Source organism: Syngnathoides biaculeatus, chromosome 22 (assembly GCF_019802595.1).
Source record: "Syngnathoides biaculeatus isolate LvHL_M chromosome 22, ASM1980259v1, whole genome shotgun sequence".
Taxonomy (NCBI): Eukaryota; Metazoa; Chordata; class Actinopteri; order Syngnathiformes; family Syngnathidae; genus Syngnathoides; species Syngnathoides biaculeatus.
In genome coordinates, this window is record NC_084661.1 from 16,793,958 (window position 1) to 16,816,278 (window position 22,321).

Genomic DNA, 22,321 nt, shown 5'->3' on the forward strand with positions numbered 1-22,321 from the left:
AGTGTTTGCCGGGATCTGCGAGGGAACTCAAACCAACCATCCTGGACGATCAATTTGTGACCGTGATCAATTTTCCTATGCAACAATGTTGTTTCAAAACAATTTGCAGAATTGTATAACTTCTGAGTCGTAGGCTTTTCACTAAAGCTTGTAAATAATTATTTATTGCATTCATGCATGGAAGCTCACCTTTACCATGGCAATGCGGTCTACACTGCCATCTAGTGGTCACTTCTTGACAAAAATAAACTTTGATAGGTACACTTGCATAAGCCCAACTCATCCTATTATTATTATTATACAATGAATTATTACTCATGTTATAAAAAGAGCAATATTGCGGAAAGCTCTTCTCCTTTTTATAAAACATTACAAAATGTTTTGTTGCTTTTTGGGGGGGATGCTGGAACAGATTAATGACATTAACATTCATTTAAGTCCGAAAGATGATTTAAGTTACGGAAAAACGTCAAGGCACAACTGTAATTGATGGCCCCCAAAAGGTTGATAATTGCCTGCAGGTGCTACAAGATGGCAGCAAAGCACAAGTTTTGTCTCTGTGAAGCTCCTCAACTCACTTTTGACATAGTTCCTTGGCACCAAGTGGCGGAAATGCAACGTTCGGATCGTTCTTTGTCCGCCAAAAATGTGCAGTTTTATTGCAGTTTTGGTTTTGTGAATGAACAAAAATTGTTGGACAAATAAAGTTCAAGTGTAAAATCTTGCATAGCGCATGATGATTTCTTTCATCACCCTAACGCGGTGTGAGAGATCATCACGTGATTGCCAAGCCAAACGACTATAATAATGTTCAATTTACACGTGGCAAGTACTTTAACAATCTATTGTCTATTCATTGAATAAAATATATTTTTCACTGAACTTTATCGTAAAATTCTCTTATCACGAACTGATTATTGTTGATTGTTAATTTGGACCTGTTGAATAATTAAAAGTAAAAGAAAGCTGCTTTTTGGCTCCTGATTATTGCGAAGGGCTACGTGGGTTTTTTTTTTTTTTTTTTGGGTGCAGTTTCAAGTTCAAAACTACATATTAATTACAGTTTATTCGTCCTACGACTGCAAATAATGATTACTTGTGTAATGGATTAAATGTTATTATTATTTTTCCATAAATTGAGGAAGATTCAGTTACTATCTTAGTGTGTAACACGTCAAAAAGACAGACAAACGTGGATAATTGTTTTCCAGATTAAAAGCAAATATTTGCAAATGTATTTTTCTTTTTTTTAATGAAACTAAAATGGGAAATCCTTTTTATGAAGGACGAACGAGACCAAATTCAGAGTATCCGGTTAAGTTGAAGACCATGAAAACCAAGGCTGTGAAAGATTAGTTGGTCATCAAAATAGTTGTCAATGAATTGGATGATGGATTATTGATTATTTGCGCCTAATTCAGTTTTTGATGATGTAGACTAATGATTGTTTTTGTGTGATTGTGCAAGTGTACCTAATCAAGTGTGCCCAGTCATTCATTCCACTGCTGTGGTTGCAACCCAAAAACCAGTTGAACCAGTTCGAACCCGATGCCTGCACTCTGGCATCCCTCCGCCACTTCAGAAACTCCCGATAAAAAAAAAAAAAAAAAAAAAAATCTGAACAGACTTCGACAAACAATTTGTGGTCGCTTTCACGTGAGGAGAAGCAATTGTTACACGAAATGGGACGTAATTGAGGACATTTGAGGCAAAATGGCCGATCAAAAACAGCTACCTGGGCAGGTGGGTGACGTCACCGCCGCCTCCTCCTCGGTGATGTGACTACTAACAAGGAAGGAGCCGTCGCGAGCAAACACACGACAAGGTTAGAAGCGTATCGTTGCTACTTTGTCGACCTCATGGAGGGCGTCTGCGCCCGCTTCGTCGAGCGCCACCGGCCGACGCTCAACTTCGCGCTGCTGGTGGGCGCCTACGCCGCCTACCTGCTCGTCGGCGCCGCCATCTTCTCCGCCGTCGAGCTGCCCTACGAGCTCCGGCTCCGCGGAGAGCTGGAGGCCAGCCGGCGGGACTTCCTGGCCAACAACACCTGCGTGTCCGAGTCCGGCCTCCGCGAGCTGCTGGCGCGAGCGCTGGAGGCCAACAACTACGGCGTGTCGCTGGTGGGCAAGAGCAGCCGGCGCAACTGGGACTTCATGTCGTCGCTCTTCTTCACCAGCACCGTGCTGACCACCACCGGTGAGGCTCGACGCTGAGGACGGGGACCCGCTTTCGGGCTCACTTTATCGGGGTAGACAGAGGACGGGGACGGGGACGGGGGCGGCGGCGGCGGCGCCTGCCCTGGACCTCACAACACAAAACGCCGATTTGAAGACTCCATCACAGGTTATTAAATAATCATCATCATCATAATAATTGGCTTAAGGATAAAAGATTGGAGTTATTTTTATCAGAACGGACAGGTTTCCAGTTTCGCCATCTTGTGTGTCATAGAGGTCAGAGAACGCAGGTGATCGGTGAAGTTTTTTTCTATCGTTAATTTATCTGATTGGTCTAAAGTTGGCGATGACGTCATTGTAAACCTCTCCATAGGGCAAATTATTTTACTCTGCGGACAGTGGACCAATGTACAGTCGAGTATTTTGTTCTTCAAATGTACAATTATGTTCTCTTAAGCATACAATTATGGGACGGCAATGTAACCACACAAAATCAATCAGTCAAATATTTATGTCTGCAAATCCTGTAAATCAATTCAAATTTCAAGAGGATAAACCCTCGTAATATTCTGTAGTTCCCAAACTTAAAAGTAAATCACGTCGAGGACACCATCCAAGTGGAGCCCCAAAGCTTGCAAAAATAGGAATAATGCTACAATATTTCTACCAAATGAATTCAAATCATTTCCAGAGCAGTTAAGAATGAAAGTGCATCATTTCAACAGGGGTGTGTAGACTTTTTCTAGCGACTTGAGTTCTACCTTTTGTGGGAAACCGAGGTCCGGAGCTTAAGGTGGTCATTAAAAAAAAGTTTTAGTGGACGAAAGGCATTTCACTTGCAATTTTGTGAAATTACAGGTAATTATTTAAAAGCCTTTGTCGTTTGCATTTGTGCGCAGGTTACGGCCACACGGTTCCTCTTTCGGACGAAGGGAAGGCCTTCTGCATCCTCTACTCCATCCTGGGCATCCCCCTCACCCTCTTCTTCCTCTCCGCCGTGGTCCAGAGGCTCATGATTGTGGTCACCCGCCGCCCCGTCGCCTACTTCCCGAGCCGCTGGGCCATGTCCAAGGCCAAGTTCGCCGGCGTCCACGCGGCGGTCCTCGCCGCGGCGGTGGCCTTCGCCGTGTTCGTCGTCCCGGCGTGGATCTTCTTCACCCTGGAGCCAGAGTGGAACTTCCTGGAGTCCCTCTACTTCTGCTTCATCTCCTTGACCACCATCGGGCTCGGCGATTACGTCCCAGGCGAATCTCACAGTATGGACGACGGCCGTCATTGGCAGCTCTACAAGTTGATCATCACTTGTGAGCAAATTTAACAATTTTTGGGGGTGGTTCTAACGTTAGTAGCTGAATATCGCAGGCCATAGCAAAGTCTTTTGTAAGTCTCTGATGGAAGCTTAGTTTCGAGGAACTATGTTGAACTGATAGGAGTAAAGCCATAGCGCTGTCTAAATGGTAAAAAAAAAAAAAAATGGTTAGCCGCCATCTGGTGGCATTAAGAGGCAATTACACAGATTTTGTCTGCGTGCCAATCAAGAACTGTACATTTGACGCTGGTTTAGCCATTTCGAAGAAGGTTTCACCATCGGTGATGGTAATAGAGACATGAATGAGAAATAGACAAGTAATTGATTGATTTTTAATTTGTGTGCGCAATTTTTATTTTTTTTTTAAATCAATTTGTTTCGTAGCCTCTCTAGCTCAACTTCTGTTTGCGTTAAAAGCATGACTGCAAAACAAAAGGGAGCCATTGAACAAAAGCAGAGTCGATGGTTCACTTGCTTGCAACTCAGTCACTGTTTAGCAAGCATCTATTTTTGAAAATAGGCTAAATGAATGGCATAACTTTTTATATCGTTTAGCTTATGACAAGAAAAAGCTTGGTTTGAATAATGTAAATTTCTCAAAACATTTGCTAACAAGTGAGGAACCCTATCGTGTGATTTGCTATACTCTTTGTATGACTTGAGCATTTTTTAGCATACTTATCACGTCACATTTTGTCACTTTTTTGAGATGGTAGCGTAGCCTACCGCCACGCTAACAGTTTCTACTTGGTGATGCTAACTTCTCGTCGAATTGAAACAAATGTCAGTATTTTCTCGAAGGTTTGTATGACCTTCGAAGCGCGACCTGAGAATTTCCAAATGGAGTTGTGACACGTTCTTTTGTATGTTATTGTATCGGCATGCTAACATTTGCGACTTCCTGAACAACGCTAATTTCTTGGGGACTAGACGTGTGACTTTTGAGGCATTTTAACATGCTCACAACAACATTTCAAGGATTTTCTTAGTGTAACGTAATATTTTAACTAATTGAACTCCGTGTGATTCTGGTGATGTGTATTTTTCCAGTGTACCTGCTGCTGGGTCTGGTTTGCCTTCTGGTGCTGATGGAGACGTGCGTGGAGCTGCCGCAGATGAAGCGCCTGCGTCAGCGCTTCTACCGGGACGACCTCGCGCGCGAGCTGGACGGCGAGACGGCCAACATCATCGAGCGGGAACACTCCCCCGACGCGTCCGACCGCGTCCTCGCGTCCGTGTCGCAGCAGGCCGACACCTTGCGGGCCGGCGGCGGGCCGTACACGCTGGCGTCCGCCCTCGACGGGAAGCTCAACTAGCGCCGCGCAATGTGAGGGTACGTGCAAAATCATGGACGTGACAAAAAAAGTGGGGAAAAGTGAAGGATTTGTCAATAACTTTCTGGATCGGGGGGGAAACTGAACCAAAACTGCCCGATAGTTGTGGCAGGTTTATGGCAAGAAGGCTCTGTAACGTAACCAAACGTGGGGGAACGTGAGACGCTGTTACTATTTTTTTTTTCTTCTGGCTTATCAGAACATTCCCCACAGATAAGAACCTGGGCGGGAATTCCGAGGAAGGGCTGCTACGCTTCCACTTCCTGTCAGCGCCACGCCTCAGCTTCATTTAAAAACACCTAGCTGCTAATTTAAGCCTTAACTCGATTTACCAACCAAAAATATGACTGCAAAGTCATAATTCGGTTGAGCGCAGACCTCCCGCAAGGCCTGTTACGTACGTCTATACGTTAGTTACTGAAAAGGAAGGCAGAAAAGCTTTCTGAATAATATATTCCGAATATTATAGCGACTTTAAAAGGGAAGCGCAAACAAGTTGCCTCAAAGTCTGACTTATTTTTAATAGTTACAAAATAGGTTATAGAAGAGGTAGTAACGCTTGCAATAATGCAAAACTTTAACTTTTTAAGTCTTCCAAGTGCAATATAGGTTTGACCACCAGAGGGGAGCATTTTACAAAAAAAAACTCGGCCAAACCCTTTTTTTCTGAGCATAAAGTGGGTTTGCAGTTTTTGTTTTTTTTAAACTACCACACCCCCCCGCTGACTTTTCCCACCCCAAAAATGTAAACAAACACACCTGAACAAAGTCCACCAAAGTGACCTCAAGCGATCAAACACGGAAAACGGGCTAGCCGAGTTCCCGCGTACGCTACGCTAAACGGGCATGCGTAACTCCAGCTCGGAAGCGGAACCCGCGCAGATGTTTTCCTTTTCAACAGAACTTAAATATTTCTCCAAATGTAAGTAAACGGATGAGGCCTAAACGTGGGATGTGGGTCGTCTTTGATGGCTTCAGCGGTGACGCTTCGCCGTTCGCCTGGACCGGCAGCAGGCGCTCGGACCAGTTTTGCGCATATACTGGATTGAAGAGGGCTTATTATGCAGATGCCGCGACACTTTAAACGCCATACGTGCGGGTGGCGACAAAATTCGATGCAAAACGCTCACAACGTGGACTCGTACGGCCCAGCGACCCCGCTGGAGACAATTAGCCGCATCCTGTATGACCTCGCTTTTTTGTATATTTTGTATCGAATCGACAAATAAAAAAAAATATATGAAAATATATTTTATTTACCATAATGTGTGTGTGTGTATAAATGTAGGCTATTTTATCTACGGAGTCTTCTTTTTCACATCCCGGTTGACGCGCAGCCGCTTAGCGGCGTCTATATGACGCGCAGCCGCTTGGAGCAGGCGGGCCTGAGGGTGCACCCGAGCAGCAAAAGGAGGGTCATGAGGAGGACCACGCTGACGGTGACGATGCTCACGTAGCCGCCGTAGGGCAGCGGCGGCGCGTCGGGAGCCTCGGCCGGGATCATGTTGGTCAGGTTCAGCATGTAGCCCAGAGTCCAGCCCGCGTCGCTTCCTTTGATCTGCGACGGGAGTTAGGAAATTACAAAAACGCGCGGCGGAAGTGTGGCCGAGGGCAACGTACCTTGTGTACAAATTGAATGTTGGAGTACGTTTCGGAGGTGAAGTTGTAGCCGTCCGTCAGCAGCGTGATGAGGTACACGCCGGCGAAGCAGTACTCCACCAAATACTTCATTCTGATGCCGGGATTCTCTTGCTTCACCTGCACTCATTCACACGAATGGCAAAAACGTCAGGATACAAACTACATATTCAGACGATATATTGGATGTGATTTTTTTTTTTTTTTAACCTGCTGCCAGGGCGTGGCGCAGAAGCGGGCGATGGTTTCCTTAACCGTGTCCAGAGGGACGGACGCGTCGGTGAGGTTGAAAAAGTTCATGGTGTAGTAGTAGGCCGAGAACGCCTACCGCCACGGCGAAGAGCAGCAAAAAAAAAAAAAAAAAAAAAGATATTTTAATTTCACTCATCATGAATGAATGACGTACCTTTTGAAATGCATTTTTACAATCGTCTCAAATGAATAATGCGTCGTAATGTTTAATCATTTTCATACCGTGGATTGGCTTGATTTGAGCAAATTTACATTCCTACAAAATATGTTTGAAAACTATACATATGTAAAATTTTGCAGAGAAGGCCTTTATTTGAACTAAGCCTACATAATATAAATAATATATTGCCGATAAATGCTAAACATTTTAAAATGTTATTACTATTTCAATGGAGGCCCTGATTTTAATTTTTTTTGGGTTTTTAAATACAGTAATTTTAAAACAATGTACACAGTATCGTGTTTTAGCCAAATGGCACAATCACCGGACTAGCGCGCTCATGCACAGGTGTCAAACTCAAGGCCCGGGGGCCAGACCCAGCCCACCAAATGATTCAATGTGGCCCGCGAAGGCAAATCATGTGTATCAACGTCTGCGATTTTTGTTGATACCAGTGGCAAAATTTCAAATAATCACATCATAAATGGTGTTAGGGTTAGATATTGTAAGCATTTTTTGCATTATCAAACATCAGCATTAGTTGAAACACCCATTCTTCATTTCTGATTCTAAAAGTAGTTCATAAATTTCACGTGTAAATATGATGGGTGAATTAATAATTATTTTTATGATTTCGCGGTCATAATGGCCCTCTGGCAGAAACCGGAACTACTGTGTGGCCTGCGGTAAAAATGAGTTTGACACCCCTGCGCTAATGTCTCTGTTGACAAATCCATTTTTCATAAAACAAGAATGGACGTCGGCAACATTAATTGGACACTCTAAATTGCCCGTAGGTGTGATTGCGAGTGCGGCTGTTTGTCTGTCTATGAGCCCTGCGATTGGCTGGCGACCAGTTCACGGTGCACCCCGCCTCCTGCCCGTTGACAGCTGGGATAGGCCCCTGCACTCCCGCTGTGACCCTCGTGAGGATAAGCGGCTAAGAAAACGGAAGAACGGACGTCAAGGTCGGACCCCAGGGAGTAAACCGGAGGTCACGAGCAAGCGTGAACTGCGGTGCTTGGGGCTGCTTATTATTTCAGGGCCTGGACGCAAAACGTTTATCGATGTTTTGCAGCATAAGTCGTTTCCGCCAAATGAAGATGAACCCGAAAACGTCTGAAGAGTTCAAGTCGCGCGCTCACCCTGAATTGTCCCTCCACCGGAGGCTGGTAGACGCCGTTGAAGGAGCAGCGGCTGGATCTGCACTGGCTGAAGTTGAAGAGGGCCCGGACCACGTCCTGGCATTGTTGGAAGTTTCCTATTCCCGTGTGCTGGAAAGACTCGGGGGCTCCGCCGGGTTTCCTGTCCGACACGCAGGGGCTGTCGTAGAGGTCCGAGTACGACTTTTTCGCGACGTAGCCCGGGTGGAAGCACGGGTCCTTAATCGCCACAGCACCGGACTGCCAGCGAGTTGAAGAAAAATGGAAGAATTGGGTGATTTTTTTTTTTTTTCATCGTAAAACAACGATCTCAGATGTCTGTGGCACGTTTTGGTCAACAATTCGAGATATTTTTGACAGATCATTTCTTGCCGTGAGGGAAATCTTGGAGCGGATCTGACTTAAGAAGTGCAGCAACTTTATTCTCAAATCTTTTGGTGTCTCTGTCTTTTTACACCAAAAAAATATTTAATATTACGATCTTGTTCTGAAAAAAAATCTGATTTTCTAAAAAAAAATTACATCTTGTGAAAATAAAAAAGTAGAAAAAGACTGAAGCTAAGGAGAATCTAATTTACTTCTCAATGTTCTTTTTTCCTTTGGGAAAAAAAAAAACTTTAATCATCAAAACCAGATTTTTCTTTCCTCCGATACAGCTTTTGATCTTGGAATTTATTTTATGTATTTTTTTTTTTTTTAACCAGTAATATGGAAACTATTTTTTGACCTAAAAAAAAACAAAACACCTTTACTTGAAAATCAGATGTCATCTTTTTTTAACCAAAGAGCTAAAAAAAAAAAAAAAACAAAAAACCTTTTCTGCTTTTATTCTTGTAACATCTCAACCTCAAAGTACGGTATAATAATTTCGAGTACACAATAAAGGAGCCGTGCCCTTCTGGCTACACAAATAGTCCTTTGAATGAAAAGAAGACACACAAAAAAAATGTATCTGGATGGGCGTGGACCTGCGTGTGGTGCGCCAGCGCCAGTCGGAGGGCCTGATCCTTCCCGTAGCACAGGAAGCTGTGAGTGTAAAGGTCGTAGTCGTTTCCGTACAGGCGGAAGGTCACCGAGTCGTCGGCGCCCTCCGACCTTTGGGGCACGAAGCTAATCTGGGTGGACGCCCCGCCGAGGTCCAAGGCCCCCGTGGTCCTCAGGCCCTGGAGGAACCAAAACACACACACCAAAGCGTCAAAGTCAAGGCCCAGACGATTGAAATAAAAAAAAAACAAAATAAAAACCTCATTTCAACACATTCATGTAAGCTTCATACAAGTATGCCGATTAATAAATCGCTCATCTTCAATAAATTTGACTTTAAAACTAATCAATGTCACCATACTGTAATATTCAGTATTCATTTTGTCATCTCAAAATTTGTGCCACGGCTGATCGCATTCAGAAAAAATAAAAAAGTAAAATATTAATTCAATTTGACTAATAAAAATCTGAGTTTCACTTTACCTTGAATTTTTTATATTTTTTAAAAACAAACATCCAGAATATTGATAGAGAAAATGAAAAAAATAACTTCTTGAACATACGCAGATTTATTTTAAGTTTTAACTTTGTTTTCTGCAATTGTTCTATTTTGAATTGTTATATTCCATACGTACAGCACTTTTTCAGGTGTTTTTTTTTTTTTAATAATTAAAAATATCTTTCTAAAAAAAAAAAAAAAAAAAAAAAATGACAAAAATTTCAAAGTTCAAGTTGTGCTGTTTTTGCCATCTGATAGTTTAAGCGGGAAGATTTGATGCCAGGTAACTTCAAGGTGAGGACCCGTTTGAGGACCTGCTTGAGGCGGTCGTCCAAGTAGTTGACGGTGACCCATCCGAAGGCGCCTTCCTCCTGGCCGCTGAGGATCCTGGCGCCCTGGTAGGAGAACGGGAAGGTCTGCAGAGTGTCCGACACGGCCCTGAACACCTCCTCGGATGCCGAGCTATTCTTCATACTACGGAAACGCGCACAGATGGGTTAGCTTCAGGTGAAAGCACAGCTTGTACGGGATATCCCGTCAAATACATGCGGTGCGCCTCACTTTTTCCAGATATGAGTCATTGCTTTGCCATTTTTTTTTTTAATCTGGAGAGCAAAAATTTCGAGTGCACTTCACAACAACCTAGGCTAATGCTAACGCACGACGCAAAATGCCACAGATGGTCTCATGAAACTAGCGTTGGTATTGTGGTGTCCCAAATATGGATTGGCATCTTCGATAGGTTAAGCGGGAAGATTTGATGCCAGGTAACGTAAAAGTAAGGCGGTCCTCGAGGACCGTGTTTAGGTGCGTCGAACGGATTAATGGCATCCCCGTTCATTTCAATGGGGAACGATGACTTGAGCGCGCTCACGGACTGGAAAGCGAAGGCGGCGCCGGCCGGCAATTTCTCACTTGAGCAATCTCATCCCGGCGGTGGCTCCCAGGTAGAGCGGCGTCTCGGCGCGTCTGTTCTGGGGAATGCTGTCCTCGGCCTGGCGCATGCAGTCCCTCAGGGTCTGGCCGGCCTTCCACGGCGCCGCCGCGTAACTGGAGATTCCCGGACCTGCCGGCGGCAAAATCCACCAGTCGTAATTTCGCTGGGGTTGGGCGACGCGCCGGCTTACCCTTGACGTCGCAGAAGTGCTTCTGCTCGGCCCGGCCCGTGCCGTTGTGCTTCTCGGCGGGCCACCGGTAGACGAAGACGGTCGTGTGCGACGAGCCGGCGTCCAGCACGATCCCGTACTGGCGCGGCAAAGAAAGCATACGGCGGGTCAAAACATCCTCGCAGCGGGATGTTTACAAGCCGCCGCGACCGGCAAATTGTTCAGCGGAACTGGAACTGTTTACTTGAACGTTTTTGGAGATGTTCATCGAAAACAGATGTTAGTGCCAGAAATTGTCAAGTCGTGACATCATGCTAGCGTCCACCACGAGGCTTTTTTTTTTTTTTTTTTTTTGAACGGGCAACTAAAGCATCTTCCAAACCGGTTGCTTTACTTGGCAACTCGAACTCACGTGGCAGGAAAAGGACGAGGAGAGTCGCTTTTCAGAAAATGGCGACAAAAAGTGAAGAATAGAGTTGGACTCCACTTTGGAAAGTAAAAGAAAGGAGATGGGGGAAAAAGTCACTTGTTGCTGGGCGGAACTCGGAGGGGCACAATCAGGTGTGCCCAAACGTGAGAAAAACTGCCGGATTACCATCTCATTTGTCGACGTGAACCCCAAAAATTAAATGACTGCTCCGTGTGAACCACAAAATGCATGTATCCATCCATCCATCCATCCATTTTCTTTTGCCGCTTATCCTCACGAGGGAGTGCCGGAGCCTATCCCAGCTATCAACGGGCAGGAGGCGGGGCACACCCTGAACTGGTCGCCAGCCAATCGCAGGGCACACAGAAACAAACAGCCGCACTCACAATCACACCTACGGGCAATTTAGTGTCCAATTAATGTTGCATGTTTTTGGGATGTGAGTGCCCACCTGGAGAAAACCCGCACAGGAGATAAGAAAAAGTCTCTTGTTGCTCGGCAGAACTCGTAGGGGCACAATCAGGTGTGCCCAAACGTGAGAAATTCATCACGAAAACTGCCGGGTTGCAATTTCATTTGTCGACGTGAACCCCAAAAATGAAATGACTGCTCTGTATGAACTACAAAATGGATGACGCGTGTATTGGTGCTTATTTCTACTTGTTGCTAGGCGGAATTTGTCGGGCAGTTTTCTTGGCAACAGGCAAAAATAGGAGCCAGCATCTAGCCTACACTAAGAACAGTTTTACAAAAAAATAATGAAAAAAAAAAAATAAGACTGCACTTATTGAAAAATAAAATTCACAATTACTCTTCTCAGTTTGACAAAAGATGCGTGAATGCAGACGATTGCCGCTCGTTGCTAGGCAGATTCCGTGGGGCACTCCTCAGATATTGACAAACGCAACTGAATTCCTCAGGATGACATCAAATGACTACAAAAAATTTCTTTGCGTTCATTTCACAATTTACTAAACAAGACGTCGCCGAGCTGCGTTCAACATAAAAAAAAAAAAAGAGCTCTCACCTTGTACTTCTGCGCCGGGGGCAGGTTCTGGACCACCGCGACCGCCACCAGGGCGACCGCGGCCATCACGCCGATCGCAACCAGCGCCACCGTCCCGGACGTGTGCCACGGGTTCCTCTCCTTCATGTCTGCCGGCGGGGACGAGACAGGGTGGAGGGGAAAAAAAAAAAAAAAAAAAATCGAAATTAAAAAAAGGAGAAGGGAAAGAAGAAGGAGAAGAAGAAGGCTTCAGCGTCAGGCCTGCTTGTGCCCAGATGTTGCGCGCACGTGGCCATTTTGTTGTTTGGTAACCAACGGCAACAGACAGTTTGTGACGGGGGCGCCGAGCCAACAGTCGCTCGCTCGCCTTTCATCTGAATTCATTGTCATAAAAAGGACGTTACAATGCAAAAACAACAAAACAACAACAACAACAACAACAAAAAAGAGGAAGTACGAGGGCGGGGGGGGGGGGGGAATGCACGTTTTGTGTTGACCTCAAATCTGAAAAGGGTCAACCTGAAGTGAACTTGTTGTGAATTTTGTTACATTTCATACCACCAAAAAAAATAAAAAAAAAATTCATTTCATTTTCATTTGTTGTTTGTTTGAAAGTAACACGAAAACCCAGAAGAAGAAGAAGAAAAGGATTGTAGAGATTAAATTAAGATTTTGCTAAGATTTCATACAAAAAGTACAAACTACCGCGGCGGGGTGGGGGGGGGGGGGGAGATTGTGTTAGGGTTAATAAGATCCTAATCATAACCACTGATTGCAAAATGTCTACATTTTCTTTTTTTTGGTAAATCAAGAAATGTGTCAGATTTACACTGACATTTTTTCAACAAAATTCTTGTAAGAGTTTTAAATCCGTTTATCAAAGCCAATTTAAAAAAAAAAAGTCTAATGAATGAAATACAACAAAATTCCTGAGCGTTGCTTCAATTACTGCACATTATTATTATTATACAATGGGAAAAGTGCAACTTTTAATCAACCAGAAACACGGCAACACTCTTGCAAAGTACACACTTCGGACAAAATTGTTGCGAATGGAGTTTCTCGACTTATCGCAAAGGCGACGCGTCCCGTTTGGCACGGAAGGCGAGGAAGAGTCCACTTGACATTTTGTGTAAAAACAAAACAAAACAAAACAAAACCAAAAAAAAAAAAAAAAACAAAAGTGCACCGTCAGGAGCGCTTGCAGGGATTCGAAAAGTGGACGCGCCGCCGTGCCGGATTTCCTGGACTTTTCCGTGTGTTTATGGCTTTCCTGCTGTTTACTGATGGGGAAAACACACACACACACACATGCATACACACAGTGTGTTGTTTACACAAGTGTGGACCAGGTCACACACACACACACACGTCGCACTCAAAAAGAAAGACAAGAAAGACATTTCTTACCGGCGTTCTCGTCTGACGTCAAGTTAAAGACAAGCGAAAGAAGACAGAGCCCCCACCCCCACCCCCACCCCCACACTCGGGATTACACGTTGGCGCTGGACGCCCCGCCACCCTCCCTGAGGTTCCCATGGCGACGCCTTCTCCCGAGCCGGCCAATGAGAGCGTCCGTGCGGCGGAGGAAGTGGGGGACACCCTGGTAGGCGTTGTGGTGATGATGTCATTTATCCCTGTGACGAGTCAGGATAACCCCACGATACATTCAAAGGTGACCAAATGGTACCACTTTTAATACGTATTTTCAAACTATGAATAACCGTCATTCAATAACGACGTGTTAGGATTATTACGGGAAAAGGAATTAAGAACCGTCAAAAATGAAAGACTATCCAATGGAATTAAAAATAGGGAAAAAAATGGAAATCTGTTCATAAAGGACTCAAATGAAGGACAATTCCGTACAGTTGAGCTCAATACGTATTTTTTTGATTAATTACAAGAAACCCCCCCCCAAAAAAAAAAAAAAAAAAATGCAATCAATCCAATGCGTAAATCGTTGCTGGCGTTCAAAGTGTCCAGTAAGTGTTTGACCGCAAAAATGCATCCAAAGTTCATCCGAGCGGCCTCGCCGTCAATATTTAGCCGCCCCCGCCCCCAAAAATTTGGCTTCTTCCTGAAGGATCGAAAAAGTATTGCCAAAGCTCAAGTTTGGGTGGGGGGGGTTGTGGCGCGCCGTCTCGCTTTCGTTCTCGACTCGGAGTTTAAACTGTAATGTGGGGGGAGGTGGGGTGGGGGGGGGGGACATTCACATTAAAGGTCAGAAAAAAAAAATAACTTGACAATTGTCTAATAAAATACAATAAAACAAGGCCTGCATTGACAGATTAGGAGGATTAAAACGTCATGTTGAACAAAAGCAGCCAATTTTAAAAAGAAATAAAAATTAAAAAACATTTAAAAGCTAAGAGTTGCAAAAAAATTACAGTGTTTAAAATATCTAAAGTTATTATTTCGGGGGGAAAAGCTGAAACATTTTATCACCATTATTTCATTTAAAATTGTGAAAACATGTTGAAAGATACCGACTAAAAAAAAAAATCGTTGAAGGAGGGAAGGTACTAAATGTTTTTTTTTTAATGTAAGAAAATGTTCAATGAAAGCAATGCAAATGTTTGAAAGGTAGAAGAAAAAAAACATCTCGAAAATGAATCATTGTTGAAGGGAGGCCGCCCTTTTCTGATATTTGTGATGTAATATTTGGGAGTACTGTACTGTACTCCCAAATATTGCAAAGATGAAGATGAAGTAATTCTTTCCCGGCCAGTTGACTCAATTTAGAGTAAAAACGTTTCGATTTTCTCTTTGGCCACTAGGTGGCAACAGCGGTGACTCAAAACCGCTTTTTACAACATTTTTAAATTTTTATTTTTTATTTTTAAAGGAAAAATCCTTGTGTGTGTGTGTTTCTGTTTGGTGTTCAGCAGTATTGCACAAAAATTATGTATTTCCTCTACATTCGCGGAATATTTTTTTCCATGAAATCTCATTCATGGTTTTTATCATCATCCATACGTAATCCTCTCAAATTTTACTTTTTGTCCAATTGTGACTTTTAATGTGAAATAATGTGCATTCGCGTTAGGAAGTGAGACGACGTTTTGCATCACAAAAACGAGTGTTGAAATGACCAGAAGAAGAAGAAGAAGAAGGAGGTGGAGGAGGAGGAAGAGAAGAAGAAAAAGAGGATATGTGAGGAAAGAGGAAGTGAGAACACCTGGAGGTCAAAGTGTCGCAAGCGGGGTCGGACGCCGCCGCCGAGTTTACGGCAGGACACCGATGTGAAACCGATCCGGCTCAGGAACAAAAACGCTGCGCCTGCACGATGAGCGGAGCGCCTCAAAAAGGTCACCGCGATCATTTCCTGGCTACGCTCGAGACGGCTTCCGGCAAAAAGTTCAGCAGTTACGGCGCGCTCACTTGGAAAATGAAATAAAACAAAAGAAAATCCATCAACAGAGTCACGAGTCGGGCCACTCACGACCGTACGCTGAGGTCCGGGGTTCTGAATCCGGGGAAACGGAGCGACGGATGAAAAGATCGGCGGATGGACAGACTGGAGGAGACGGAGGGAGCGGGAGATGGAAATAAGGGTGGATGATAAATGGATGGAGGGGACGGAGAGAAGAAGAATCCATCCGCGGGGCGACAAAGAGATGCGAGGATGGATGAACGGACGATACGGAGAGAGACGGACAGACGGCCGGCTAGCCTGCTAGCTAGCGCGAGGTGGGAAACGCCAACATTAAACATTTACATTTTTTTTTTTTGTTTTTAATTGGACTTTGGGCCCACAAATGATTGCGCCACGTGGAATCCGCCGAGCAACAAGTCGACAAGTAAACGCAACCAAGAGAAAGAATCCGAGCGAGTCTGCCGGCTGACGAGCTAGCAGCAATTTTATCAAGTAGTAAAACGGGCAGAACAGTGAAAATTACACGTGAGAAACGAGAAAATGATACAAAAATAACACATCTTGGTCATAGTTTGACTTTTCCACATTTTGTGGTGAAACGCTTAACACCCGCGACAACTTTAGCACACGTGCTGGCTTGTGAACGTTGCGCTATTAGCTTAGTAAATTTGTACAAAATGGCAGTTCATCTTTTTTTTTTTTTTCCCAAGCCGAAAGGAAAACGAAGAAGAAGGTGTGAAGTTTGACACCCGGCACACCTTTCGCACACACATAAAGCCAATACCTTATTGAATAGGTAAAAAAAACATTTTAATAAATGACATTTTATCCAAATTTGGATCCCCCCCCCCCCGCCCACTTATTTTAGTGCACGTTTACTCCCCGACGGGCCCTTTCCGCACACGCTAGCACATTAACATATCACTTTTTAAATTCCAGCCGTGGATTAAGAATACCACGAAGTCCTTCATTTTCCTCCAAAATGCGACATTTTGATGCTACCCACAAAAACAAAATCTCTTTCCACAATATTCCATCTTTGCTTGTAATTGAATATGTATTCCAAAACGAGCTCAAAACGTGAGTGTGTGTCCCCCCCCCGCGAGAGTTGAACTCCGCTGACGCGTCGCCAAGCGATTGACCAATGGAGCGAACGCCTGCCGCCGACACGACAAACGCGACACACAATCGCGCACTCACCTCTTTGTGCAGACATCTCAGCAGCCACACAATGCTGCGTGCGTCTATCTATCCTCCCTCTCTCTCTCTCTCTCTCTCCGTCGCTCTCTCCCTCCTTCAGCCTCACTCACTGACTTCCTCTTCCTGTCTCTCTCTCTCATGCACTTGCCGTCCAACCCCCTCCTTTTTCCTCAGACCCCCCCCCCCGCACACACACACACACACACACACACCTTTAACCCCCCCCCCGCCCGACCCCACCCCCATAAATTTCTTTAACTTTCCCTTTATCTGCCTCTGCTCTCCTGTTTTTCCATCTTTCGCTTCCGTTTTTTGGCATAAAAAGCGGGTCAGACCCACGCGTACTGGTACCAAAACCCTCGAAAGCTGTGACGCGGCGAGCTTCAGCGCCGCCCGTCTCGCACTTTCAAACGGGCGGCGGTGGGTGGCGGCGGCGGCGGCGAGGGGGGGGTCTCTGGTTATGTAATAAAATTCCAGCCCGGTGGGAAAACCTTGAGTCCAGGGCCACTTCAGGGACCGTACGAGCTTCCGGGTTCCACGCTCGTCCGCGACAAAGCCTTTCATTGTGGCGCCGTTGCTGAAAAGTTGACTTGGAATTCGTCAGGAAAAAAATACAAAAATGACATTAACGCCGCGAGAAATCGGAGAAAAAGTGTCAGTGCGGGGGGTCGGGGGTCACGCGGGGCAGCGCCCCTACACATTCAACCGAGGGTGTCGTCGTGAGGAAAAGATGACATTTTTGGAGTGGGTCGAATATGGATTTGGACTCTGGAGGCTGTCTCGTAAAAAAAAAAAATAATAATAATAATAATACAAAATCGAAAATTTCTATTATTGGCCAAATATAATTTTGAAGATGGGGGAGCGCCCTACACACAGCCAAAAATAAAAAAAATGATTACAATGTGGGAAACTGACGAAATGTATATATATTTGTAATTATTTTTAAACTATTTGAAATTTTTTGTCCGCTAAATTTCCTTCTGGCGTTCATATAGAAATGGATTTTCTTTTTTCATGTCAATCAGAATATTTGAGGGTGGATTCGAAGGCATTTTGATGTCAACCCAATATCAAACTTTTCTTTGACATATTGAGGATCGCATTTGTCAGCAGAACTTTCAAATCGATCCGAAAGCCGACTGGGAGCCAGAGTAAAAACTTCAGATTTGAAGTACTGTAGCGTGCCCTGACCTCTTTGTTCTCACCAGAACCCGAACCGCGGCGTTCTGAATCAGCTGCAGTTCGGGAGTCAAGTCAGAAGAGCATTACAATAGTCAAGTCGACTTGAGATTAAAGCGTGGCTGAGCTTTTCCTGGTCTGCGAGTTTTAGGTATTGGTCTGATATGACTGTTGAAGGTCAGGTCAGGGTCGGTCGGAAACCCAAGGTTTCAGATTTGGGTTTTTTTTTTTTTTTTTTTTTAAATGCGCACAACACACCCACCGACGCACCCACACTTTTTCCGGCCACGAGTTGTTAAAACATTGAAAGTGCACGTTTGCACTTCTGTACGTCCTCTTTTGAAAAGGTTCACCTAAAGGACGCCTCTTCTGTTTGCACCGGAGCAAAGAAACGGCTAACGGCTGCTTTTCGAGTAGCGGTGGGTCAGAATTTTTCAAAGTCATATTTTTCCTTCACAATTTCTTGGATCAAAACTGTCAAACGTTTTAGCCTGGAACAACAAAAACCGGATTCAACCAATCGACACACCGCTAGATATGGATGCGTCTTTTTTTTTTTTTTTTCCCAAGATCAGTGGCTCAGCCTATTTCTACTTCCTAATTTACCTGACACCGCTCCCCCCCCCCCCTCTGCTCTTAAAGGGGTACACTCATAATTACAAACAGAACGCACATCCGTAACTTTATATCTGCGGGCATGACTGACCACACCTGTACATTTTTTATATGTGAGTGACTGATTAAGTATATATATATATATATATATATATATATATATATAAAAAGCACAATTCCATCGTGGGGGTGTCCCCTATTTATGTTTAAAAATAAATATAGTTTTTGCGGTTGTGTTGAGGATTCTTTCCCAGAGTTAAATATAGAACGCATAAAGGGCACAAATTCCGTCATGAAAAGTTTCTGGTCACACACGCAAATTTCCACGTGCCAATTGAGTGACACTTTTATTATTTTTCTCTTTGAGTTATAGACCGTAAGAGTCGTCGAACCACGATCGGCCGTGTAAAAAAGCAAAGCGGGCATTTCCCCGACCGAATCTGGTCAAACGGGACGGATGCCGTTTGTTGGGATGTTATGAACGATAACAACAAACGTCGCGGGGCAGACGCAAGCGCAGCGCGGCGGCCATCGCGACACGATCGGACATCATCCGGAATTTTGGGCGCGACGGGCGGATTCGCCCCACCCGATCTCGTCCGATCAATTCTGTGCCTTGGGGGGAGGCTGCTGACGTTTTCGACTGAAATATGAAAGCCGATTCGAATTCCACGCGCGCTTGTTATGTCATATTGTAACAGGTTAAAAATAACATTTTTGCAAAATGAGATGGGAAAGAAGTGAAGCGAGGCGTCGTTTGAGCTATTTTGGGAACCGCTCGGCCTCTTGTGAACCACTTGTACAAAAATAAAAATTCAACATCAGCTAACGTGATGTGTTGAACTAACAAAATATGGGAGGAAAAACAAAAATGAAACATTCATAAAAAGCCAACATTTGGTTCGGTTTGGACGGCGACTCACTTTCCCTACTTTGCGCCTCGAAGGCAAAGTATCTCATCATATTAATCCATCCATTTTCTTTGCCGCTTATCCTCAGCGCCGGAGCCTATCCCGGCTGTCAACGGAGCAGGAGGCGGGGCACACCCTGAACTGGTCGCCAGCCAATCGCAGGGCACGTGGAGACAAACAGTCACGAGCTCACCTAGGCGCAATTTCGAGTGTCCAATTAATAATTGCATGTTTTGGTCCGCGGGAGCCCCACGGAATTATGTCGCCTCAAGATTGACAGTTTGGATGCTTTTAGAAATTTGTCAGTGAAAATGGTGACATTTTTAAAAAAATATTGAAACTTTTTCCCGCTCATAATTCAACTGGGTTGGCAGGCCCTGCATATAGCAATAAATAAATGAAACAATACGGTGGAAAAGCAGGGGAATTAAAACGACAACAAAAAAGTTACAACATATCGTAAACACATTTCAATTGGAATGTCGGGAAAAGTGAAACTAGCGAGTTATTAATATTAACATTTCCACAAAAATCGGGTGAGGCAAGAATGTGTTATGAAGGAAAATGAAGATTAACGGTCAATGAATCAAAGCCGCTGCGGTTGTTGAGTAAACAAAAACATGTCAGTGAGCCACAACAAGCTAAGTTAATACATAATTCATACGACCTCTCGACACGCGGCTGACCTTCCGCCGGGGGTGGCCGATGTGGCGTCGCCATGGAGATGAAGACCCCCGAGGAAGAGTCGGGCGGAAAAGTCCACAAAGGAGCTTTCAGACGCTCTGCAACACAACAAGAACAAAACGGGATCGTCGGACACGTTTCCGTTCGGGTGGACCGGGCGCGCCGAGCAGGTCGAGGGCTTACGTGTCGCACGTTCGAATCCTCGCGTGTACGCCGGCACACCGGGCGGGGCGCCTTCTGTTTTCGAAACGCCGATTTCGACGAACCGCAAGATGAGTTCTAAAAGGAGGACCTCGCGACCCAAACCAACCGACCGAACGACGTTTAGCTCGCAGTTTAAAAACAATATAGAATAAACCATCAAAATATAGAAAATAGTAATTCAGAAAATAGTGACAAGTGATGGAAAATATGGTTGTGATAGTAATTAAAGTAAAACTGAATCCAACTTTAAAAAAATGACAACCCGAGCAATTCACGTATTAATAAAGTTAACAGTAATAAATGATTTATGATAAAGAAAAAATAATGTTGCATCACGTATTGTGCATTCTGCCACCAACTGAAAAAACCTAAATCATAAATACGTAGAAATGTCATGATCGGAAGAAAAAGCTTGTTCATGGATTATTTTACGGTGACTTAATAAAAATAAGTTGACAATTAATAAAAAAAAAAAGAAATCATGGAAAAATAAAGGCAAATTAAAAATTCTACGATAAAATAGCCAGAACATTAATAAAATAATTTTAAGAACAAACTAATTAAAATTTAATTGACAAAAAAATGATTAATTTAAAATGAGTAACTTGAAAAATGTAACATTTTGGGAAAAAACATGAAAGTATCACATATTGAACAAAGCTCATTAATGCATTATTTTACTACAAATTAATAAAAATAAGTTTAATTTGTTTAAAATCATAGAACAATAAAGGCAAAATTAAAAGTCTACGATAAAAAAGCTAGAACATTAAAAAAATAATAATTTTAAGAACATGCAAATTGTAATTATAGCTTAATTGGCAAAAAATTAAATGTAACAAACTGAAACAAAAATTGTGAAAGTATTTTTTTTACCAAAAATTGAAAAAAACATTTACTAAATCATTGAGAAACTAGAAGAAAAAAAAAAAACAGCAAAACTAACAAAATCCTAATAATTGTCCATTGCACCAAAATTGGATACAATAAAAATACTGCTAAATGAATTAATTGGGTGAAACCGCAAATTGAAATTTAAAAACAAAAAAAAGGCACACACACATACTGAGACGCATTTCTCCAGTTGCATGAAACTATTCACAAAGTTTTGTTTAATGCTGCCATGTTGTTAATTTACATGGAGAAGCTTTACAAAGACAAGCAGAACATTTGTTTTGTACGACTTTTGAAATCCGGTGCCGTTATTCTTACCGCAATCTCACTTATTCCCTCCCCCGACCCCCTTTTGCTTAAATCAAAATTCTGACTTTACTAAAATCATGGCTTATTAAAGAAAAGAAAGCAGGTATGCCCCCCACCCCCCCCCTAAAAATGGGCGGGGTGGGGGGTCTTACACGCCGTAGCAGAGTCAAAAGGACAATTCAAGCGTCATTTTGCGAGCACACAATGGAACGTTTGGGAAATAATCATAAAAGGTGGCTTTCGCTACATAAATACATTTACAACTTTCAAAAATATTACACGGACATAACCATTCCAAAGTACAATACGGTATTATACAACGGGAGGAGAAACAAAATAAAGAGACAATTATTATACATACATAGCACAAAATATAAATTACCACTTTCTTTTATTTAAAACCCATGTACAATTCTTTTTATGTACTGTATCATACAGGCAGGACGGAGGTTTAGTTGACGTTAGGACGAGGAGTGCATAGCAAAAAAAAAAAAAAAATTGATCATTTACTGACCGGCTTTAGAAAAAAAAAAATTTAAAAAGAGAGAATAATAACAACGTTGATAAGGCAAAGAATCAGCTCATTTGAAGTTGGCATAGTCGGAGAAAATGTCCACAAAGTCTTGTACCACCCGGTAACAGAAGTCGTACTGCTCCTGTGCTCACAAAAAAAAAAAAAAAAACGGGAAAAGACCGTCAGGACACACTTTGACACGCTTTGGATTCAAAATACAACAATCGGCAGAAAAAAGGTCAATCCCGACCGACGCCACTGCTAAGAAAAGTAAAAAAAAAAAAAGAAAAAAGAAAAAAAGGCGTAAAGGAAGGTACGCACGTCATGAGGCCGCCCCCAAAAAAAGCTGTCAGAAAAAAAATGCATTTTCA

General features: G+C 43.5%; 3 protein-coding genes and 1 long non-coding RNA gene across 7 annotated transcripts in view; 2 read left to right on the forward strand and 2 right to left on the reverse strand.

Moving 5' to 3' along the window:
- The first annotated feature begins 1,820 nt into the window (after positions 1 to 1,820).
- On the forward strand, positions 1,821 to 6,068 carry LOC133495676 (potassium channel subfamily K member 1-like). Its single transcript, XM_061810581.1, has 3 exons — positions 1,821 to 2,196; positions 3,077 to 3,481; positions 4,537 to 6,068. The coding sequence occupies exons 1-3, from the start codon at positions 1,860 to 1,862 to the stop codon at positions 4,800 to 4,802; spliced, it is 1,008 nt and encodes a 335-aa protein (XP_061666565.1). The 5' UTR covers positions 1,821 to 1,859; the 3' UTR covers positions 4,803 to 6,068.
- On the reverse strand, positions 6,057 to 16,764 carry entpd1 (ectonucleoside triphosphate diphosphohydrolase 1). 2 transcript variants are annotated; one of them, XM_061810579.1, is made up of 10 exons: positions 16,638 to 16,764; positions 12,080 to 12,207; positions 10,644 to 10,761; positions 10,432 to 10,582; positions 9,831 to 9,990; positions 9,002 to 9,196; positions 8,016 to 8,273; positions 6,669 to 6,782; positions 6,441 to 6,578; positions 6,057 to 6,378 (listed from the first exon to the last, which is right to left on the reverse strand). In XM_061810579.1, the coding sequence occupies exons 1-10, from the start codon at positions 16,651 to 16,653 to the stop codon at positions 6,172 to 6,174; spliced, it is 1,485 nt and encodes a 494-aa protein (XP_061666563.1). In that variant the 5' UTR covers positions 16,654 to 16,764; the 3' UTR covers positions 6,057 to 6,171. The 2 variants fall into 2 exon arrangements, with proteins under 2 accessions (XP_061666563.1, XP_061666564.1); XM_061810580.1 differs by lacking the exon at positions 16,638 to 16,764 and adding an exon at positions 13,248 to 13,496.
- LOC133495679 (uncharacterized) lies at positions 13,652 to 21,978 on the forward strand. Its single transcript, XR_009793633.1, has 2 exons — positions 13,652 to 15,751; positions 19,434 to 21,978. It is a non-coding gene; the product is annotated as an uncharacterized LOC133495679 (long non-coding RNA).
- The window catches only part of LOC133495674 (receptor-type tyrosine-protein phosphatase epsilon-like), a 33,075-nt gene continuing 32,238 nt past the window's right edge, over positions 21,485 to 22,321 (reverse strand). The window contains exon 20 of one of the 3 annotated variants that reach the window (XM_061810577.1): positions 21,485 to 22,092. In XM_061810577.1, the coding sequence (XP_061666561.1) occupies positions 22,018 to 22,092 (75 nt within the window). In that variant the 3' untranslated portion in view covers positions 21,485 to 22,017. The remainder of the gene's footprint in view (positions 22,093 to 22,321) is intronic. The other 2 variants (XM_061810576.1, XM_061810575.1) reach the window with 2 other exon arrangements.